The sequence below is a fragment of the Protomyctophum bolini genome, assembly GCF_963924005.1.
Source record: "Protomyctophum bolini genome assembly, chromosome: 10".
Taxonomy (NCBI): Eukaryota; Metazoa; Chordata; class Actinopteri; order Myctophiformes; family Myctophidae; genus Protomyctophum; species Protomyctophum bolini.
In genome coordinates this window covers 33439364-33460682 of record NC_137871.1, presented here as the reverse complement: position 1 = coordinate 33460682, position 21319 = coordinate 33439364, and the positions used below count along the sequence as shown (strand labels likewise).

Here is a 21319-nt window from a genome sequence, read left to right as displayed (position 1 = left end):
CAGGCATGTGACAATTTATCTCCTCTGCAACATCCTCTGCAAACATCCTCAGTGTTTATTTATCTCTGAGTCTGAGAGTGACCTGTAGGTTAAATTATTTCTTACTGTGTAGTCGTCATAATAGCCATTATTTTACATTTACACTATATCAAGACAATTAATTTTTTGTGAATACGTCTGGATTCATTCTCAGATTTAATAGCGAGGCAACATGGGATGGTCACCCCCCCCAGAGGTCAGAGGGGGCTGGAGTTTTGCCAGGTCCTTAGAAATGATTTGTGACAGCTTCTGTTTAAAACTGACAGAGATCTCTCTGCAGGGGGTCACAGCAGAGGGCGCGACAGCCTCGTCTTCCTCCGTCTCCTTTGTGTGATCTTCTCCCAGCGGAGGCTGTGTCTGTTGTTGGACCGTGTGGTCCTGATCCTGGTGCTGCTGGTACCGGTTCTTTAGGAGGGCCTGGCGCTGGGGCTTGGCAGGCCCGGGACACGATGAGAGAGCCTGCTGGGGTTTGGCTTGCGACGAGGCGGGAAGTTGTGAGCAGGGCTCGGGAAAAGTCACGACAGAATAGAGGTCCCTCTCGGACTGGGTGGGATCCTGTTGCATGGCCTGTGGCGACCCCCTCAGGTTGTAATAATCACTGTCCTCCTCTATGCTGTCCAGGTTTAGGGAGTATACGGAACTCATGGAGTCGCAGCGCTCGTCGTCGTCACCGGTGTCCGATTCCCAGTCCTCCTTTGTGCTGCCGGTGACTGGAGCCGTTTCTTGGTGATTCATTGACATATATGAATTACGAATAATTGTTATCAATGATTGAATTGTAATTTTTGGCATTAACCCATTTTGACCTGAAAAAATATATATTCAAAGATTTGTTGCCGCATTTTTACGATTGTTCAAAAATAGCAGACCTACAAGCTCGTAGTGCGCCACTCTGTGGCGCGCTGTAGATCTGCTATTTTTCAATAGCTAAATTATAACATAATGTTTAAAACACCAAAAGGGGTTCCCGCCCAAAATGGGTTAAACATTGGAAATGTGACATTTCAGTTTGACTTTTAGGCTTTGCAAATAAAAACTGCACTGGACTGGACAACAAATTAAATATACAAAGACATGACCGACTATGATCTATACCAATAATCAAAATAAATAATACACTATGGCCAGAACAGACCATTATACTTAATTTGATATATCTTCAGATGTGTCACATCTTGACATGTTGTGAGCTTCTAGACAGAATGTTTGTGCCATTTCTCAACATAAACTAAAGCAATTCTAGCGACAATGCAAAAAGAATTGTGATTATGTCAAAACATAATAGTAATAGTAATCATAATAATAATCGTGACTAGCCTACCGGTGAAATGAGGTGGTCTCTGCAGATTTGGGAGGGATGATTTTCCGCGGTCCAGCGCAGAATGCGGTCCAATTTGCTCTATGGTAGAATAATAGCATGTCACAGGCTCATCAGCCCGGGGCTTGGAGCCCGGAGGGGGGTCGGGGCGGCTGTTGTTGCTCTTGTTTGGTGGAAGGACAGTAGTGGATCTAGTATCTGGAACATTCTCATAAAACAAGCATTTAGGGATGTTGTTGTTGGGTGAGCTGGCTGTCTTGTCCTTCACTAAGCAGTGCTTGGTTATAGCCTGATAGATCTGCACGGCGTTGGAAGACAGGAAGGTGAACAGGCCTTCCCCTGAATCACAGCGGTGGCCTGCTTCAAAGCTGAATCCCCCCTGCAAGCAAGCACACAAACAATACTACATGATACTACATGACAGTACACAGTGTATTTATTTTTTAACAATTCTGCTGCCAAAGGCCCTCCCTCCAAAGGTTGAGAACCATTGCAGTAGAACAGGGGTTCTCAACGTTTTTGCTTTGGCCATGTCTCCCGACCCCCACCTCGCTCCCCTCCCCACACCCAATACAAAGAAAATACATGAGAAATAAATACTGAAACCAGATATAATCATTAAGGAAAGTTTATGCATGCACTATGTGTACTATATGTAAACACTTCAATACAAACAAAGTTACCAGCCACTTCTCTTCACCTGACAGTGAGGAGTGACTGACTGTATCGTAAAAACGATACAGAGACATCTCCCTGACAATATCGCAGAGACAGTTTGTTTATTTTTGGACCACAATGATTTTAAGATGACCCAATGTTATTATCAATAGAGTGACGTCAGGACTTCTGCGCTCTATAGGGTAGTTAGACAAGTCCAGGTATGCCAATATACACCTGGGGTCCAATTCCAGGTGTGGACAATCACACTTCATTATAGAAAGAGGCTGGATGGAAAACTGGTCTGATGAGCTATTTCTAGTATTGTGGTGATGGGTGGTGAGGGGGTCTATTGTAGGTATTGTTAAATAATTGACCAGCTTCTGCAAAATGCTAATTAAAAGCAGAGCAAACTTCCACAGGGTCTGAGATTACTATTATTATTGTCGATTACTTGAGGAGGTAGCATAGACGAGGAGTTATTAAGGGAATTAACTGCTTTCCAGAATTCTACAGAGTTTCCCTGCGAACGTGTAATTAAATTTAAGTAATCAGATGTGGCCTTTCTAAAAGAGGATGTGCATTTGTTTCTTATTTGTCGAAAGAATATCTCTCCGGGCTCATTAAACCCTACACCCCGGGTAGAGCTCTGCGCTCTGCGGATCAGGTACTGCTAGAGGGCCGAACAACTAACAAAAGCACTAGGGGCGCACGCTCTTTCGCGGCTGCAGCTCCCAGACTCTGGAAGAGCTTGCCCCTTCACATTCGCTCTGCCCCCTCCATTGGTGTTTTTAAGTCTCACCTTAAAACTCATCTTTTCTCCCTGGCTTTTAATCCCTCCTGAGTCCATTTTATGCTTTCATCCTTACATTTTTGTCATTTTTATTAGTGTGTTTCTCGTTTATATTCTGTGTTCTCCTGCCTGTTCTCTGTTTTTGCCACTGATGTACAGCACTTTGGTCAACCTTGGATGTTTTAAATGTGCTCTATAAATAAAGTTTGATTTGATTTGATTTGATTTGATTTGAACCTTTAGGGAAAGCCATTCAAAGCACCTGGGATGTGATACAGCGTTTAAAAGTGTAGAAGACAGATTTGATTTAATATAAATACACACTTCACCACATCTTCCTAATCTGTCAGCTCTAAATAAATTATAATTTAAAAGAGCCACTTTGGAGTAATTTGTACTCTTTTTGAGCCATGTCTCACTTAATACCAGAATGTCTGGATTTGTCTGTTCAAAAGACTCCAAATTGAAATTATGGACTAAACTTCTAATATTTAGGTGTATTATCTGTATTATTAAGCCCCTTTCTGTTCTTAAAAGTTATTTTGGTAAATGGAGTGACTGGGTTGGGAGCAGGAATGATGACAGATGGCTGAAGAGAAACTTCAATTAAGTTGTTTGTAATAGGTTGATTACTGTGATTAGATGGTTGTCTTACTTGTCCACCAGGAATATGTACCGGAATGGATGTTGGGTAGGATGTAGATTGAGAAAGTGATAGACAGGGTGATATCGGTTGAACAGCAGAGATAGGCGCGGCAGGATTCACATGGTTGGGACTAGAGACTGTAGAGGGAGGCAATACATTTGAATCGTGCCGCGCTACATATGAAGGATTATGAGGATTAAAAGCAATGTATTTGATATAGTTGTCCCTCAATAATGAAGTGCAGTGAGGGCCGTCGGGATTGGGAGTCGAACCCGCGGCACACTGCCAAGGTGCCTGGACCACTGAGCCATGGCCCAGGCCTAAAACATATATTTTCAAACATTTGTAACCTGGCGTCCATATCTCAATTAATTATTTATCTTATTTTTTTTAGCATTGCGACACGTTGTAGAAACCGGTAGCATAATTGTAGATTTTGACTTGCCCATTGTATACCTTGGACCTGGACACAAAAAGCTTGAAAACCACTACCTCAACCAACCAGTAGGAGTCCCTAGTTCAGCATCAATAAACACAATGGCCTGTCAGCTTCCCACCCACAAACACTACCAAAATGAAATGAGTTCACCAGAGTGCAGCGCGCCTGGCCAAGCCGGGGGAGAGGAATCCATGCCGAAAAGCGAACCCTGTCAACCTAGGTTCAAGGTTGCACGTTATTGTCACATCTTGTGTACGAGTACATATAAGTAAAGCTTATTTTTGTTTGGCTGCAAATCTTGCAAACTGCTAGACTGATCAGTGCCAAATTTCTTGTGCACAAATGCCAAATTTCTGTAGGCCACATAAGTACCTGCACACTTTCCATATCGTTGATGTTGGGTGGAAACCTTGTATGTCCAAAACTGTTACTTCTCAGCACGCCGCTGATATAGTGTAGATATATTATCTATGCTCCAAAATCTATAAATCTTTATAGACCATTAAGGTACCCGGCGGTTCCACATGCTGCACAAGGTTCCCTTTTTTCACTTGAGCACCTGCCCCTCAAAATGTCTGTGCACGCCACTGCCCACCCATTTGAAAATGCCACATGCGCTTTCAAAGACCACTGCTTTAAATCAACATGGACACATTTTATGTGGAGGTTAAGGGCATTGGAGACCTTTTACCTTTACTGGTCCAAATCTGCGCAGGAATCGGTAGGGCCAGTGGTAGAGGACGTGGCTGGTGAGCGGGTTCAGTAGCATGGCAGCTTTCTCTTCTGTGGCGAACACATACTCCCCAGATAGCTTACACCTCCTGGATGCCTCCGTGCTCTGGACCATCACCCGGTACTGGCCTGGGGAGAGGGTCACATCTAGAGCACACCAGAGGACAAAACGCTGCATTAGATTCCGAGGCCTGAAATGAGTTGCATTGTCAACAGCTTAAGCCTGATACAATTCGTCAAATGACATAGTCGATCAAAGCTCACAACATGTCGCTTCATGGCGTGTTTTGAGCTCGTAGATCTGTAGATGTTTTAGATATAATTTAATAAGTAATAACAATCATGAAAATGTAATCTTGTTTTTTTTAAATATACCTAAAATAGAGAGGCCAGCGTCAAAGTGGTTAAATCAACCCCACAATAGTGAAGAAAAGAGAACTGCTAAAAGTGCATTGAATATACAGATATGATTTAAAAATATGTTGCATTAAGCTATTTTCCCACAGGAATTCAAAATGCTTGGGCTGTGTGGATTAACTTTGTGGAATTGTAATCCGTGTGCGAATATTAAAGAGAAACAAATTTGGATAAACCAAAGCTCGCTGACTAATACTTTGTGGCCTTTATGTCTGAATGAATCAATGGCTCTTATAGCCACGGCCAGAAGCTGCTCACATTTTCTGCTGAAGTCACAATCGTTTGACGCTATGGCAGTATGCCAAACATTTCCCTGCTCATTCTCCTGAAACGGGGCATTTATATAAAGTAACTTTGGATTATTACATTCTTCTATGTTGTAAAATAAATTAATGTTGTTCCATCAGAGCACAATACCTTCTTTCCAAGAGGAGTACAGGGCATTGTCCTCCATGGACAACCCATCTCCTCTGCCCAGAGTCCTTTTGTCTGTTCCTCTAGGATCCTACAGCAAACACACACAGCACAGGGCATTGTAAACAAGACACGTCACACGCTTTATTGCAGCCTTATCGCCGGTTTATGCCATCAGTGTGGTTAGGAGCAAGCAAAATGGGGAGCTTGTGCAAGCAGAGAAATTGGAGAAGTTAAAAGTAGATATGGTCTATCATAACTTCCTCATAGTGCTACCAACTTCTTGGTGTATGTTGGTTCACATACTGCCACCCGCGTCCCACGCACAAACCAGGTATACTTGTCGTATACATGATTTTAAATCAGATTAAAATAATGTATACTTATAATGTATATAATATACAATAATGTATACATTTATTGAGGTACGCGCGCGCCGAGTACCTCAATCAAATACATTCGAGTACGTGTTCTTACGTGCACTGCCCATAATCTCCTTGAGCCACGAGGACTGTTCAATTCAATTTCACTTGTTTCCTCAATCTCAGCCCTAGTACACCCACCGTCTAATAAGCAAAAGATTACCCCCGCCCCTTCTGTACCATTCCAGGCACAGAGGGCCAGATTTTAGGTCTTCCTTTACTGTCTTTTATATTATCCTATTGTAATTACGGACACACACACCGTAACAGCAAACATAATGAGAAACCGAGTAGCCTTTCAGGAGCTTATTGCTCATCCTGGTCTTCTCGTTCAAAAGCCTGACTGTCTGGGGTGTTTCACAGCATACCGACAGTGGGTTTGGGACAAAATGTCATGTACTGTGCCTTAGTCAAGAAAATATGTAGTACCTGAAAGGCGACCTGACAGAGTGCAGAGACCCAGTCCTGGCATGTCTCTGAGGCCAGGGTGTAGGTGCGCAAGGTGGTGCTCAGGTAGAGGGCGGTGCACCCTCGCGGACACGCCTCCTCGGGGGCAGGGGTGACACTGGTGCAGTCGCAGAGACGCACCACTTTCCTCTCGGCTCGTTTCTGCTGGGCGGTCATCATCTGATGGGAGATGATGTCACTGCAGGACGTGTTGAGGTCGTACATCTCCAGGCGGCCGATGCCCATGTTGCTGGGCTGGAAGAGCACCATCCAGGTTCTCTTCCACGTTTTCTTTAGTGGACAAAGAGCAGGCACAAAGGTAAAAACATTAAGCCATTTATCTCTCATAGGTTTACATTAAACCTGCAATACCTATAACTACATGCTTAAAGTGCACATACTGTAGTAATACTATGTATTGACAATTTATTTTGTTGGTACATATCTGTATGGAAAACGGTATACAATATAAGTATACTATAATACACAAGTACAATATAGCACGCATATCCACTCACTTAACGCCAGGTGCCGGCATAGAAAAAAGGTAAGGTCTCTGCACACTGGAATAATCTCCAAAGCTTAGTCACAGCTCTTCAGACATATCTATGTATATATGACCACAAAACGTTCATCTGACCATTCCAGGCACAGGGGGCCAGGTCAGATTTGAGGTCTTCCTTTACTGTCTTTTTTATTATCCTATGATAATTATCCTACTTATTCTGGATTTGTTCTGTACCTGTTTCCATGTATGTTGAGTAGGAACCGCTGGTTGACCTACTTCAAGTGACGCTGTTGAGCCTCACACTGTGCATTATAACTATACCAAAAACACAGTACAGAACAGTACAGTGAGTACAGTACTCAAGTACAGTACTACTACACAGTAGGGTACAGTACAGACTACAGTACAGTAACTACCACAATAGAGGGTATGCGCAATCATGAAGTGAATGGGAAATCGAGTAGGCGTTCCCACATAACTTCTGGGTATCACGTGCATACCCTCTATACAAGTATAGTTGCACCGCTCAGTTCACACGGGCGTGATGATGACTGATCAGACTAAATATGTAGATATAGCGATCCCTGATGATGTGTTGATGTAAAGTACATGGGCATACTGAATGGAGATCCAGTGTACATGCCAACAATGTCACTGATATTGATGTAGGGCAGAAACGTAGCGCAAGGCTCAGGGAATCAGGCCAATCAGGGAAGGGGATAGCATATACTAACCTATCAAATGTTGTACGTTTTTTTTAAATCTGATCATGTACTGAAGCAAATTCCAAGGATGTTAGAATTTTTGACCAAACAATGTCAAGTAACAAAGTTGTAGTTATCCAAAGAGAATATATATGGCTTTTAGAACAGCACTTTCATAAATTAAAGGTGATTTAACTTTCTCTCTTTTCAATAAATCCCTAAGTAGTAGTGTCAGACTGTCAGTATCCTATTAAAAGTCTGGATGTGGATATACTGGCCTGTCAGCGCTACAACGTTCTGTGAAGAATTATTATGAATCACTACCAACATTTATAGCCCTTGTCAGAGGCCTTTAAAAATAATAAATTATATGTATTCCATCAATCATCTTTTTTTCTTTCGTGATTTTTTTTAAATTAAATTCAATAAGCGAAAACCCATTAGGAATTCATACCAAAAGGTTATGCTCAGACACACAAAAGCATGATTATTTTTAATATTGGACGGTAATAATCAAACCATCGTTAAAACCCATTGTCATGATTAAGAAAACTTTTTTTTTTAAATTTCGAAAAAAAGTGCAGTATTTGAACAGCTCACCTTTCCAAACTTGACCCCCAGAAGGTACAACATCCCCTCCTTGAAAATGACATCCATGACGGCTGTTGGATCTCCCTTTGCGAGACGTTTCTCAGTCCAGCGCAGCAGGTAGACTGTAAGAGGTTTCTCGATACACCACGCAGGGACCGTTGAATGTTCAGTAATGACACTAGCCAGGAGATTAAATGCGTTGCTTGATCTAAAGATATCTGCCACAAAGGAAAAGCCGTTTCCTATTCGTCATAAGACAGTTGGTGGTAGCATTTCTGAACGTCCTTCTGAAACATACAGGGCACGATGTCAGCAACCTGACAGCTTACCACCGCAAAAGGAAGATTAAACCATTTCTGGTTTTATGACTACTTCCTCATGCGGGACACACTTCCCTTTGCGTAGCTGTGCTCGACACTTCAGCAACACCCTTTACCAAAAGGACACCGTGGGTGTCGTTTTATTTACAATCACATGACGGATGTATTTTACAAAAGCAACAAGTATTCAGAATAAAGGTATGGAGAAAACAACAAAATAAAATATAAAGTTCTGCAAGTTGTAATTCATCAGAGTACAATGATATCTGTTAAGCAATCATAAAAAAATACACTTCCTTTGTCCGATGATACAGATGGCACAACAATTTCCTCAGAGTTTCTCGAGTATCGGTATAACGTAATTGTAAAGAACCTCAAATGACCTCAAAGTATTAAACCTGAGTTCCACTTTGTTGTAACAACGGTGTACCACCCCAAACCTAGCCTATATAAAAACTCACAACACGTCACAATGTGTTGTGACTCTGTGAGCTTGTAGATTATCAGTGTATTATCAGTGATAATTCTCATCGAGTGTCAGAGTGAATCATCCATGTTAACGAAATCCCTCAAAAGTCTTAGAAGTCCATGGAACTGTGAGCCAGATAGTCCTTGCGTCCAATGTTGGTCACCTGTTTGGTCTGCATGGCTTCCAGCTTGGGACAGTCTGTGATACGATGACCCAGACCACCACAGAATGTACAGCCTCTCTCCCCTGTGAAAGCAATGACAGACAGCATGTTAACACTTTCCCTCCTACCACTTACACAAGTTAATTGACTGTAGAACAGCTTCAACGAGTTATGTTTTCATTGTTTAATCCACATTTTATACAGGGTTTCATCTGGGCAGGTGTATTTATATTTCATGAACTCTAACATTTGGGTCATATTTCAACAAAAGTTCATGGGGTTATAAACATATTATAATAGTTTCTATATGTGGGAACTATCTTCAGAATGTCCCAATGAGCACGCTTGCAAAGTTTTGTGAAACTCAGCCAGCAGGGTTCTAGCGTGGTGGTTCCCAAATGGACCCTTGCAGGTCTGTAACTAATGCGAGTTATGGGGGTTCTTGAAATTAAAAGGTTTGAGAACCACCTGTGTAGCCCATCATAAGAGTGATAGATGTCCTGGTTGCTCAGTTGATGCAACTTCAACCCAGGTACTTGTAAGTAAAACTCCCACATATAACCACACTTACATGTGGTAGGATGTGCGCATTTGTGTCTGTTTAAAATTGGTGGTTGTGCCTTAGTGGGAGGATATACGTGTGCCTGTGTGTGCGTCTTATTGTTTCAAAACTATCAGTCCATTAGAAGAAATGTTTTATTTGTGTTTTACACTTTTAGATCATGGTATTAATAAGTACATTTCCACACGATCAATAGTGCAGCACCTACACTCATTTGCAGGACTGCATCTTATCTGCAGTAGTCTGACAAAGATTCCCCAGTCCCCAGCATTCTCATTACTTTGCAACCCTGGACAAGGTATGCTGTCAGCAAAAATGGCCAATCGGCACACATTTGTCTGCATATCATTAACCATGCATGTACTTTTAACCCCTGTCACTTTACTGTCACCGTCACCATCTGTGTTCTGAGCATGTCACTATAGGCGCTCACAGTGTGTTGTTAAAATACACTATATCATCTGGGTCTTTTTGTGCAAAACGTATGTCCGGTGATGATAGGGAATTCTGTCATAGTTTTGTGACGTCAACACTTTTTGGAACAAAACACAGAAGTCATAATGTATTTATCTTGTTTTTTGTATATACTGTACAGTATAAGCCATATATATTATTCATTATGGTGTTATGTGGGTGGAAATGGTTGGCCAAGGGTCCAACCAGTGTTTACTGAATGTGACCTAGACCAGTGGTTCTCAAAGTGTGGTCCAGGGACCCACAGGCTTCCTTGAGAGGGTTCCAAAAGGACCCTTACAGTTCTCTAACCCGAGGAGTGTATCCATACGGGTCTGTTTGGTACCAGTACACAGTCTCAGAGTTATGGGGGGTACTTGAAACTAAGAAGTTTGAGAAGCACTGATCTGAACTCAACGGCCGGGAGACATGAAAGTGAGGGAGTTTGAAGAAAGAAAGAGGCTCACCTCCAATGTCCAGCATCTCCTCGTCTCCCGTCTGCAGCACCTGGAGGACGGGGGGAACCTTCTGCTTGGCCTCGATCAGCAGCGCCTTCAGATCCATCAGCACAGACTCGTCTGGGGGTCAAACGTACAAGACGTGTTCAGAGCCCAACAACGCCAAAACCAATGTGACATAGAATTTCATGAGTGCGCTTTTAGATCTGCAATTTTCACAACTTTTGTGCGACACTGTATGATGTAGGTAGAGCCATTCATTCATGAAAAAAAAGGTTGAAATATTGAGATACAAGGTTTCTGCCCGACACTAAGGATTTGTGTGTTCATTTTGTGCTTGTCATTTCTCACCGCAGCCTTTATTGATGAAGGTCGTCGCAATACCGGTCTTCCCGGAACGTCCTGTTCTTCCAATTCTATGGACTGAAAACAAACATCCCCAAAGAGTTTTAGATCAAATTAGGGGGAAACTCAAGTTAACATACATTTCCTGTCAACATCCAGTTCCGATCACACAGACAGATATCATTCTCTCACCGTAGTTTTCGATCTCCTCAGGCATGTCATAATTCACTACATGCTGTATGGCTGGGAAATCCAGACCCTTGGAGGCCACGTCTGTGGCAACTAGAACATCTTTCAACCCCCCTTTGAACGCTTCGATGGCTTTAGTTCTCTCCTCCTGATCTGAACACATCAATGAACATCACATTATTTCTGGTTATTTGCTGCGACAGTGTCAGATTAATGAATGCAGCTCCCTGCTTTTGAGACACAGAAATCTATGAAGCAGGACAGGGTGTGACATATGGTACATGGTTTGATGACACCTGGTGGTAATGCTTAGCAACTACAAGTAGAAATATTGGGCTGTCCTAAATCTGGTGATTCTGAAGTCACCCGCATGACCCCAAATTAACATCATCAAATGGATCGTGCGTTTCCAGTTCCACAGTCTTAATACCGCAATAGGGATGTCTGGGCATAGCCTTTCCCCTTGTGCCTTGAATGGTGAGAAACATTATCATCAAACTAATGGCGTCTGGTTGTCTTACTGTTGCTGGGTTTATAGACCATTAAATGTCTACCAACTACTCCCAGAGTTCACACAAAACACGCTCAAGCAGTGGTTACATATTATGCCACACACAGTAATTGGAATAAACTTCCCAAGGACCTGAGCCCCGCCGTGCCAGCTTTGAAGACTTTTAGATAAAGGCTGAAAACATTTATGTTCTCCACTGCATTTTATTATTAACAATTCAGCTTTTTAGATGGGTTTTTCTTTTGTTTTTAATGCCTTGTGCTAAAATAAATGCCTTTCTGTGTTATGTAAAAGCACCTTGAATTACCTTTGGGTCTCCTTTTATTTAAATAATTCATCTTGTACCCGTTATTTTTTTGAAATCCACGTTATTATTTATGTCCGTATGTTTATGCTTTTAGTTTCCTTTTGTGTTTAACCCATTCTGACCTGAGATCAGATTCATACGAGGTTTCCACGGGACACACACTGGTCTGATTAACCCATTCTGACCTGAGATCAGATTCTAAAAATGTCAGTCGTTCTTCGAATTTTTCAAAAATAGCAGACCTACAAGCTCGTATCGCGCCACTCGGTGGCGCGATATGAGCTTGTAGATCTGCTATTTTTCAATAGCTAAAGCATAACATGATGCCAACACCAAAATGGGTGCCCGGTCAGAATGGGTTAACTACATGTACATCCATATATTGGGAATGTCATAGGGCGAGAATTGTCAAAACCTTTAAAAAAATAGCACAAAGAAAAAGCTGATCTACAAGATGACACACATCGTGATGCACTATGAGCATGTAGATTAGACCCTGTGCTACAAACAGAAAGCTTCTTCTTACCCTTCCCTCCGTGGATGGCCACAGCCTCAACACCTTTGAGTAGCAGGTACTCATGGATGGCGTCCACATCGGCTTTCTTCTCAGCAAACATCAGCACCTGCCATTATGAAAGAGGAACCATCCGAGTTTCACACAGGACCGTCAACGGTGTACTTTCCACGTTTTATTTCAGTTACAGTATGTGTAGGACCTTATTGCATGATCGCAATTATGTGAGGTAACCCAATTATTTTTGCATAATCGTCAGAATGGTTTCCATTCATCTGTGGACAATATACATGTATCTGTTGAAAATAATGCATTTTAACATTTTAAAAAATAGCGGATCGGCCATTTTCACTAGTTAAAAGTAGATTTTAAATATGGCCAATCATAGCACCTTACTTATTTTGATTTCATGTATTGGTTACAAAACCTAAAAGAATAAACAATGTAATTTAGATTTATATTCTAATGTTCATTTCCAAAACCACAAATAAATAGTTATAATCGCATTAATTAATCATTTGCATGACAATTACATCGCCAATTAGGATGCCCTAAGTAGCATAAAGTGTGACTTTCATAACATATGAGGACAGTACTGACTGGTGGTGGTGTTTTTTGGAGACACTCGAGCAGGTAGACCATCTTGGCTTCCTCTTTGACGTATTCCACTTCCTGCACATACAAGGGATAGTTTTTAAATGTAGCCGATACATCATTTTCACACAAAACTTTCAGGGTCAAAATACACTTGTGATCTTGTTCTATGTAGTGAACCATTCAGACCGCATCCGATCAGATCATCTGGGACAGGTCTGCTTTATGTCCCCAGTTAGAATTAAACGTGGAGAAACAGCATTCCATTTTTATGCAGCACATATCTGGAACAAACTTCCTGAAAACTGCTTTTTCTAGTTGTGCACTGTAATTCAATTCTCTTATCAGTTATATTTTTAATCTATTCTTTTTTTTTTATGTGTCTTTAGTGTCTGAGTGCTTAATGTTTTGTGTGAAGTACTTTGAACTTGGTAGTTTAAATGTACTACAATATAGAGCTAATGTTCTTTGCAGTCTCATTTACCGCATGTCAAAACGTATTCCACTGAAAAGATGAACATACCTGAATGACATCCAAACTGGCAGCACCTGCTCTGCCAACATTGATAGTGATTGGTTTAACCAGGGCACTCTTGGCAAAGTTCTGGATCTTCTTAGGCATGGTAGCACTGAAAAGCAGCGTTTGTCTCTGACCCTAAAACAACAACAACAACAAATACAAAGTTAAAACACCTCATGCAAGTAAATTCCGAAAGGGGACACATATTTAACGTGAATCGTATTGTTCTTTTGTGATCATCTGTGAAAGTCTGACATAACATGTCCCAGTGTGCTCTGTGTGCCAAGAGCTCATGCTGGAATATTACTAAAATTGTTACTAAAATATTACTAAAACACTCACAAGTATCATGGCCAAAATAGAGAAAAAGAACCTTCAAATTTCAGAAATATGGTTTCTGTCCGACGGCATCGATATATTTATCTTTCGCGCAGGTGACCACAAAGTCTAATCTGACCTTGAAGCAGACCACCTCAAAATCTAATCTGACTTTGAAGCAGACCACCTCAAAATCTAATCTGACTTTGAAGCAGACCACCTCAAAATCTAATCTGACTTTGAAGCAGACCACCTCAAAATCTAATCTGACTTTGAAGCAGACCACCTCAAAATCTAAACTGAACTTGAAGCAGACCACCTCAAAGTCTAATCTGACCTTGAAGCAGACCACCTCAAAGTCTAATCTGACCTTGAAGCAGACCACCTCAAAGTCTAATCTGACCTTGAAGTAGGAGAAGATGGTCCTGATGTCCTCCTCAAAGCCCATGTCAATCATCCTGTCGGCCTCGTCCAGCGCCAGGTAGCGACAGATGTCCAGACTGATCATCTTCTTCTGCAGCAGGTCCATCAGTCTGCCTGGGGTGGCCACCATCATGTGTACGCCACTGTAGGGTGCAACAGTTAATCTAACTATTCCAATATGAAAAGGAATCGCTCAGTTTGTTATTGATTACATTATTTTACAAAATTTTACAAAATATTTACAAAATACAGTGAAATTAGAGTTGGGATTTCGTTGTGAACTTGTAGATCGGCCAATTTCACAATTCTTGCACGACTCTGTTGTGCAACCAATTATGAAATAATGCTTTAAGTGTGTAATCAATTAATCGAAAAGGTTAATTATAGAAAAAACAATAGTTAAGTAAGTAATCACCAGTTGCAACCCTACTCTACTGCAGGACACATGGACAGATCACGGCTGCAACTACACATTATGTTCTTAGCTTATTTTTTCAATATGACTGAATCAACTAACCACAAACATTGACACGATCGTAGACAGGAACACCCACAAACGTCACATCCGGTTTTAGCCCGGGGTAAACAAAATGGTCTTCCCCATAGAGTTATAAAATAGCGTACGATCCTTTGGATCACTTTCAGAGCAATTTGTTGGATGATAGAAATATTGACAGCCTGGGGTTGTCTGGGGTTCAAGTGGTTTATAGTCAGAGTATCCTTATCTCTTTTTACTTTATTGCATGCGTCAAGTTGCACAAGCATAACCACAACTGAAATCGGACATGCCTCTCAATCTCCCTCCATGTTACAAAACATTGTGTTCCCGCGGTGCAGTGTTTACTCGCCTGATAGAGACACTATAGATATGATCAATTAAACTTAACGCAATATCAAAAACCAACAGCCATTAAGCCATCAATAATGTTTATAGAACACATAGTGAATTCTAAGTAGTTTAGAGACAGTTGGAACTTGGCATGGAGCCATCGTTTGGAAAAGTGCGGTCGAAACGAATGGTGTCGGTAGCCTACTTGGAATTCACTAAAACTTGTTCTATAAACATCATTGATGAATTAATGGCTTTTTAAAACGTATATTATGAAGTTTCAGTGATCATATCTATAGAAAAGTGTCTCTTAGTCTTACCATGCGAATATATCAGGCCATTGTGTTGTATCATGTCCATGCAATCAAGGAAAACATTCCAATCGGCCTCTAGCTTGTTTCATTTTCTAAAGTAGCGTTCCTTGTCGAGTGTCAACAAGGTCTGTGCCTGTGATCTGGCAAGCCATGACGCTACTTTTAAATTAGTAGTATTTAAAGCATCTGCGTTTGAAAACGCCGGTTGGCAGTTCATCACACAACAGTCCCGTTAACATTAGAACAAACATTATCAATTGACAGGAATGTGCAAGGAAACATCTGTGAAATAAACATTTGAAAGATCCATCTTAATCTTGTATATATAAAGAAAGACAGAAGCCTCTGTTGGCTGGAGTGTTTTGGTTAGAGACGGTCCAGTGTGACTCTACAACACCGTCAAAAAAGGCAAGCACCTGACTGTTAATTTTGAGCGAGAAAGAAATATGTTTTCATGCATGCAGCACGCTTCACTATGAATATTATATTTGCCACCAATGCTGCAACGTCATAACCTGACTCCGCCAGATGGGGCAGTATTGAGTTCACAGGTTGACATTGTGAAACAAAATGTGAAGCAAGCATTTTACATCTGGCGGAGTCAGGTTAGCAACTTCATCCAAGGGGAAACAAAGCACTTACCGGTTCACCACCTCCATCTGTTCCTTGACGGACATCCCTCCGATGCAGAGGGCAGTACGGAGTTGTGGAGCTCCCTCCTCCTCCAGGAGTTTACTGTAATACTCGATGATGCCGTGGGTCTGCCTCGCCAACTCTCGCTGGACAACAGAGGGTGATGGGTGAAATCATAGACATAGAAAGGTACACGCTCTGGGTCGTGTGTATCTTGAGGCAAGCTTCTGTGACGCATGGGGAAGCTTGCCAAGCGTGCGTCACAGAAAGGGACGTTCGGTAGGCCAATCAGAGGCAATGTAAACATTTGTTTTCTTATGCCAATAAAGCTCCTTTGGATATAATTGATCAGTCCCGAAAGATTTCCGTCGCTGAAATCAAGGTTTTAGTTAACACGTTAACAAGTGAACTAAAATATTATTTTTGGAACACACTCAGATTGCCCTCAATTCTGAAACTAACCGTCATCCTTATATTATTTACCAGGTAATTTGGTTCAATAAATACATCAATCCCCTTTCCAATTGGTAGCTGGTGTTTTAGTTAAGACTTAAGAGCTCTCCTGTTCTGCAACAAAGTGCTGTGCTTAAAGCACGTTCAGTGCTATACAAAATGTACAAAAGTACAAACTGATCAATCTAATATTTAACTTGGAGACAATCGTACAGAATGGTTTATGGATATTTCTGTTGGTTGATAAAGGAGAGCCTTGCAGACGTAATTCATTGACTTTGACATTAAGCATGCTTTACATACCTACAGTATATAAAGTGTGGATAAATGTAACATCAGAGTGAGTATGTCTTACTGATGGACAGATGATGAGTCCATAGGGACCTTCTTTCTTGCAGAACGGCAGCCTTTTCTCCTGCTCCAGTGAGAACATAATGATGGGCAGAGTGAAGACCAGCGTCTTTCCTGAACCAGTGAAGGCAATGCCGATCATGTCCCGGCCCGACAGACTACACACACACACACACACACACACACACACACACACACACACACACACACACACACACACCCTAGTCAATTCAGGAACTGCATGGGCTGTATGCCTTGAAAGCAGTATTGCATCAATACAATGCTGCCTGATGAGGTGCATTAATTTGGCTGATTTTGAACAAAGATTTGGGATCTCTTATTGTGATATTTTAAGGTGTGGCTCTGTAGGAGGCTAGCTTTCTATGAGGTCAGTCTCTCTCTGTGTGTGTGTTTGTCTGTCTGTGCGTGCGTGTGTGTGTCTAGACCGATCAGTGACAAATTAGACATAACAAAATTCCACATTCGGCTGAAACCTTGCCCAAATATGGAGTCATGCATTATAGTTAATTGCATAGATGCCTGATGTCAGAGGCTGGCCAAATGAAGTCTGAAATGCACCTGAATCAATGCTGTTCCCAATATGTATTGAAAATCTTGCAATAAGTAATAAGCTAGTTCATTTTTAATGAAATGAAACAAAATTCAACAATATAATTTTGATGAAAAAAACAAAACAGAGTTTATGAGTCACCCGGGCCCTCGCCAAAGCATTACTAGTTGATGACGAGCTTCCTGCCGGTAGCTTATCTCTGTCTGAGGCCCAACCCAAATATTCAAAATGAGATTGCCGCAGATGTAGATATACTCACATTGTAGGAATTCCTTGAATTTGTATGGGTGTAGGGTGCACAATTCCCTTCTTTTTGAGCCCTTTCAGGACGGCTGCAAACAGAAAAGTATAACTAATGTAGCAAGCACTAGAGGCATTATAACAACCCAATTTACATGGGGCTGGGTGATATGAACAGAATCAAATTATCACAATATAAATGTTCTATAAGCCATCTACATCTACAAGCTCATAATGCGTTGCATATAAAATAAGTACGAAATAAGTCAATTCAAATCAGGAAAACAGAACACTTCTATCATATCATATGCATAATCCCAGATGATATCTCATATCAGGATACTGATATATTGCCCTGCCCTATTTTGGCCCACTACCCAACTTAATTGTTCTTTACCTAGATTCTCTAGCACAGTGGTTCCCAAACTGTGGTGCGTGCACCCCTTGTGGTGCACGACATGAAAAGGCTAATGGTGGTGCTATGGTTTCATTTGAAATATATTAACATATTATGCCAATATATGGCAAGTATATGCAGAATATAGCCTATATGCCATATTCAGGTTCATATGTGCATATGCATGTGGATAAATAGGAAATATATGTCTCTATATAGCTTATGCAATTTATATTTCCATGTGGGGGGTGCGTCAGCTAGTTCGGGAGGTAACATGGGGTGCATGGCCAAAAAGGTTTGGGAACAGCACAAGCTGAATCAATACACAACCAGAGTGGGATTGTGGCGTTTCATTTGCGTGAACAGAGAGTGGTAACGACCTGGTGGGAGTTTCATCTCCCTGAAGCTCTTGATGGGTGCAGGGACTCCTTCGCCGTCCACCAGGATGTGGTATTTTTTCCTGACGCGGTCGTGCCTGGCGTCGGGCATGTTCAGGATGTACCGCGGAGCCTTCCAGCTACACAGGGCAGACGGTCGGGTTAGATGACAAGTTAGGTGGTGTTCTCACACTTTAATTAATAAAAGTCATTTGAGCGCATAACTCACCTTGTTTGGATGGGGTCATCGTAGATGATGCCCTTGGCCATTTCCTTTACGGACATCAGAGCTGAGGGAGAAATAGTTTCCGGTAACTCATTGTGCAAGCTTTCATGTTTTAGCATGTTAAATTCATCAGTCTTCTTCTTTTCCTTTTGTTTTTTCCCTTCAGGTGTCACCACACTGGAGGCAGATGATTCGCTGTGGTGACCACAGCGAATCATCTGCCTCCATCTCACCCTGTCCTCTGTCTCCTCTTCTTCCACAACACCTAACTTCATGTCCTCTTTCACTACATCCATACATCCTTTTTTTTGGGTCTTCCGCTACCGATATACTCACTATCCCTCCTTTGTACGTGTCCAAATCATCTCAGTCTGGCCTCTCTGGCTGTATCTCCAAAACATCCGACATGGGTTGTCCCTCTGATGTACTTGTTCCTGATCCTATCCATCCTTGTTACTTCTAGAGAGAATTTTAGTCTCAGCTACCTCCAGCTCTGCTTCCTTTCTTTTCCTTACCATACAACATAGCTGGTCTCACCACCGTCTTGTATACCTTCCCTTTCATTCTTGCTGAAACTTTCCTATGACATGAAACCTGACACTTTTCTCCACCCATTCCAACCTGCTCAGAGTAGCTTCATGTGATCCACAATAAAACAATAGATAAATAAAATACAAACTTTGTACAGAAACCACACAGTCATGCATATGCAGCCTAGTTCATATTATTCATTATTGTACCTCTGCCCTCCGCAACGCTCTCAAGGATCTTTTCTTCTTCCTTCAGCTGCTTCTCCTTGGCCGACTCCTTACGTGCTGTAAACAAACTATTATACATGAGACTGCAATTTTCCCAAAAAAGTGTGGAAAGATTTAGAATATTTCTGAAACATGGTGGTTCGCAGGAAAATACATATGAACTTGGGGTCCTTGACATGAAAATGTTTGGGTCCCTTAAAAAAATATATTTTTGGGAGAGAAGGGGGGAGTGACACGCAAAGGTCATCGGGACCGGGATTCGAACCAGCCACACGCTGTCGGACTGGATTAGCAGCCTAGTTGCCCAGACGTCTATGCCAGCCATCCGGGCCCCACATTTTGTTTTGAATATTCCCCCAAAAAGCTATATTTATCAGAAATTAAAAACCAAACAATTAAATGAATTAATGACAATTATTTGTGTGTAATGGTCAACTTAATTGTGTAATGGTGACAGCCCTAGGTTTGGGAACCACTGGTATCAGACTCTATACCCTCTGCCTTCTCCTTGAGGTGCTGGTGCTGGTCCAGGAGGCTGACGTTGGAACGAGGACCCAGGCCTTCATCCTCGTCCCTCTGTTCTCCGCCACTGTCCTTCTGCTCCTCCTCCACCGCTTTCCCACGCAGACGTAACATTTTCTGATGCTGGACATGTTTTCGGATCTTGACAGGGACGTATGGAACGTAATCGTCATCCTCGGATGCTCCAGACCTCGCCTCATCCCCATGGGACTTCTGCTGTGAATGAAGCACAAACATGATGAGTTACACAGGATGATGGGGTCACCTCTGGCCCCTGGTGAGAGGTGTCTTCCTGACAAAGGTGCTGAGCACCTTAATGTTAAATTGGCTATCTTTCCTGAATGGACGTCACTAGAGTGAATGCACTGGAGGACTGAATAGAGTATGCACTATGCAAAATAATTCAGGTCCAGGACCTGATGTAAAGTGGTGCTGTAAAGTGGTGCTGTAGAGTGGTGCTGTACTGTGCCGTGTGTGTGTGTGTGTGTGTGTTAGGCTGCGCAACAGTGACAATTGGTGGTGAACAAACGCTACTCGGACAGACCCCAGCCCTTTTGACCCCAACCCTTTTTGAGTGGCTGCACTGCACCACTCAAAAATAAAAAAGTAACTAAAATATATTGTCATTAAAAAATGTTACTTTGTATTTGGATTATTATTACAAAACATACATAAACCAATACCACTTCATAGTAGAGGTGGAAAGCCTGGTGACGCCAGTTTACAGCCTTATGTCAAATTTGACTAATATTTCAAAATATGTTTATACATTTGAGTACTTTTACTTTTGGGTACTTTAAGTACATTTTGATGCCAATGCTTTATTGCTTTTGTAAGTACACTTGAATTGAATTCCGGAGACTCGGAGCAAGAAAACATGTAGTCCCTAAATTTACAGGCAACCCAAATACAGAAAATGTAGGGTCTAGAAAACATGTGGCCCGCTTCATTTCTTCACAACTCAGCTACAATTTAGTTAATTGTACAACGTATACAATTATAATGTTAACAAGAATATAATAAGCCGTACTGGCCAAAGAGTAAATTCAATAACAACGGATGACGAACGTAGCTTCAATGCTAGCTAACTAACTTGGCTACAGCTTCATTCAATAAACCTTACCTTTCTGGGTCTGACTTCGTCCTCCATTATAGTTTCCATTCTCGGCGAATGAATGAATGAATGAATGAGCTGTTATATTGTTATAGTCTAAATGGAGTTAAATACGCCTGTGAGTATGCACATGTTTACTATCCGCAGCACACTGAGAAGAATGCGAATGCCTGCGACAGAGACGTCACGCTCACGTTACGGAAAGACTGCAGGGACAAATTTGTTGTTGAACGCCAGTGTTGCCATGTTTTGCGAGAAAAA

The 21319-nt window shown here is 41.7% G+C and overlaps 2 protein-coding genes across 4 annotated transcripts; both read right to left on the bottom strand.

Moving 5' to 3' along the window:
- Positions 1-27: 27 nt before the first annotated feature.
- Positions 28-8448, bottom strand: dok3 (docking protein 3). Its single transcript, XM_080773963.1, has 6 exons — positions 8137-8448; positions 6307-6615; positions 5459-5546; positions 4584-4771; positions 1361-1736; positions 28-761 (listed from the first exon to the last, which is right to left on the bottom strand). Exons 1-6 carry the CDS (start codon positions 8191-8193, stop codon positions 196-198), a joined length of 1584 nt encoding a protein of 527 aa, XP_080630089.1. The 5' UTR covers positions 8194-8448; the 3' UTR covers positions 28-195.
- Positions 8449-8564: 116 nt separating this feature from the next.
- On the bottom strand, positions 8565-21227 carry ddx41 (DEAD (Asp-Glu-Ala-Asp) box polypeptide 41). 3 transcript variants are annotated; one of them, XM_080774833.1, is made up of 16 exons: positions 21068-21227; positions 19917-20160; positions 19405-19479; positions 18668-18728; positions 18442-18578; positions 17684-17756; positions 16858-17011; positions 16059-16195; positions 14254-14416; positions 13536-13667; positions 13019-13090; positions 12431-12527; positions 11090-11239; positions 10904-10975; positions 10562-10672; positions 8565-9162 (listed from the first exon to the last, which is right to left on the bottom strand). In XM_080774833.1, exons 1-16 carry the CDS (start codon positions 21104-21106, stop codon positions 9026-9028), a joined length of 1854 nt encoding a protein of 617 aa, XP_080630959.1. In that variant the 5' UTR covers positions 21107-21227; the 3' UTR covers positions 8565-9025. The 3 variants fall into 3 exon arrangements, with proteins under 3 accessions (XP_080630959.1, XP_080630960.1, XP_080630961.1); XM_080774834.1 differs by having other exon boundaries at positions 19917-20157; XM_080774835.1 differs by having other exon boundaries at positions 19917-20154.
- Between the last annotated feature and the right edge of the window lie 92 nt (positions 21228-21319).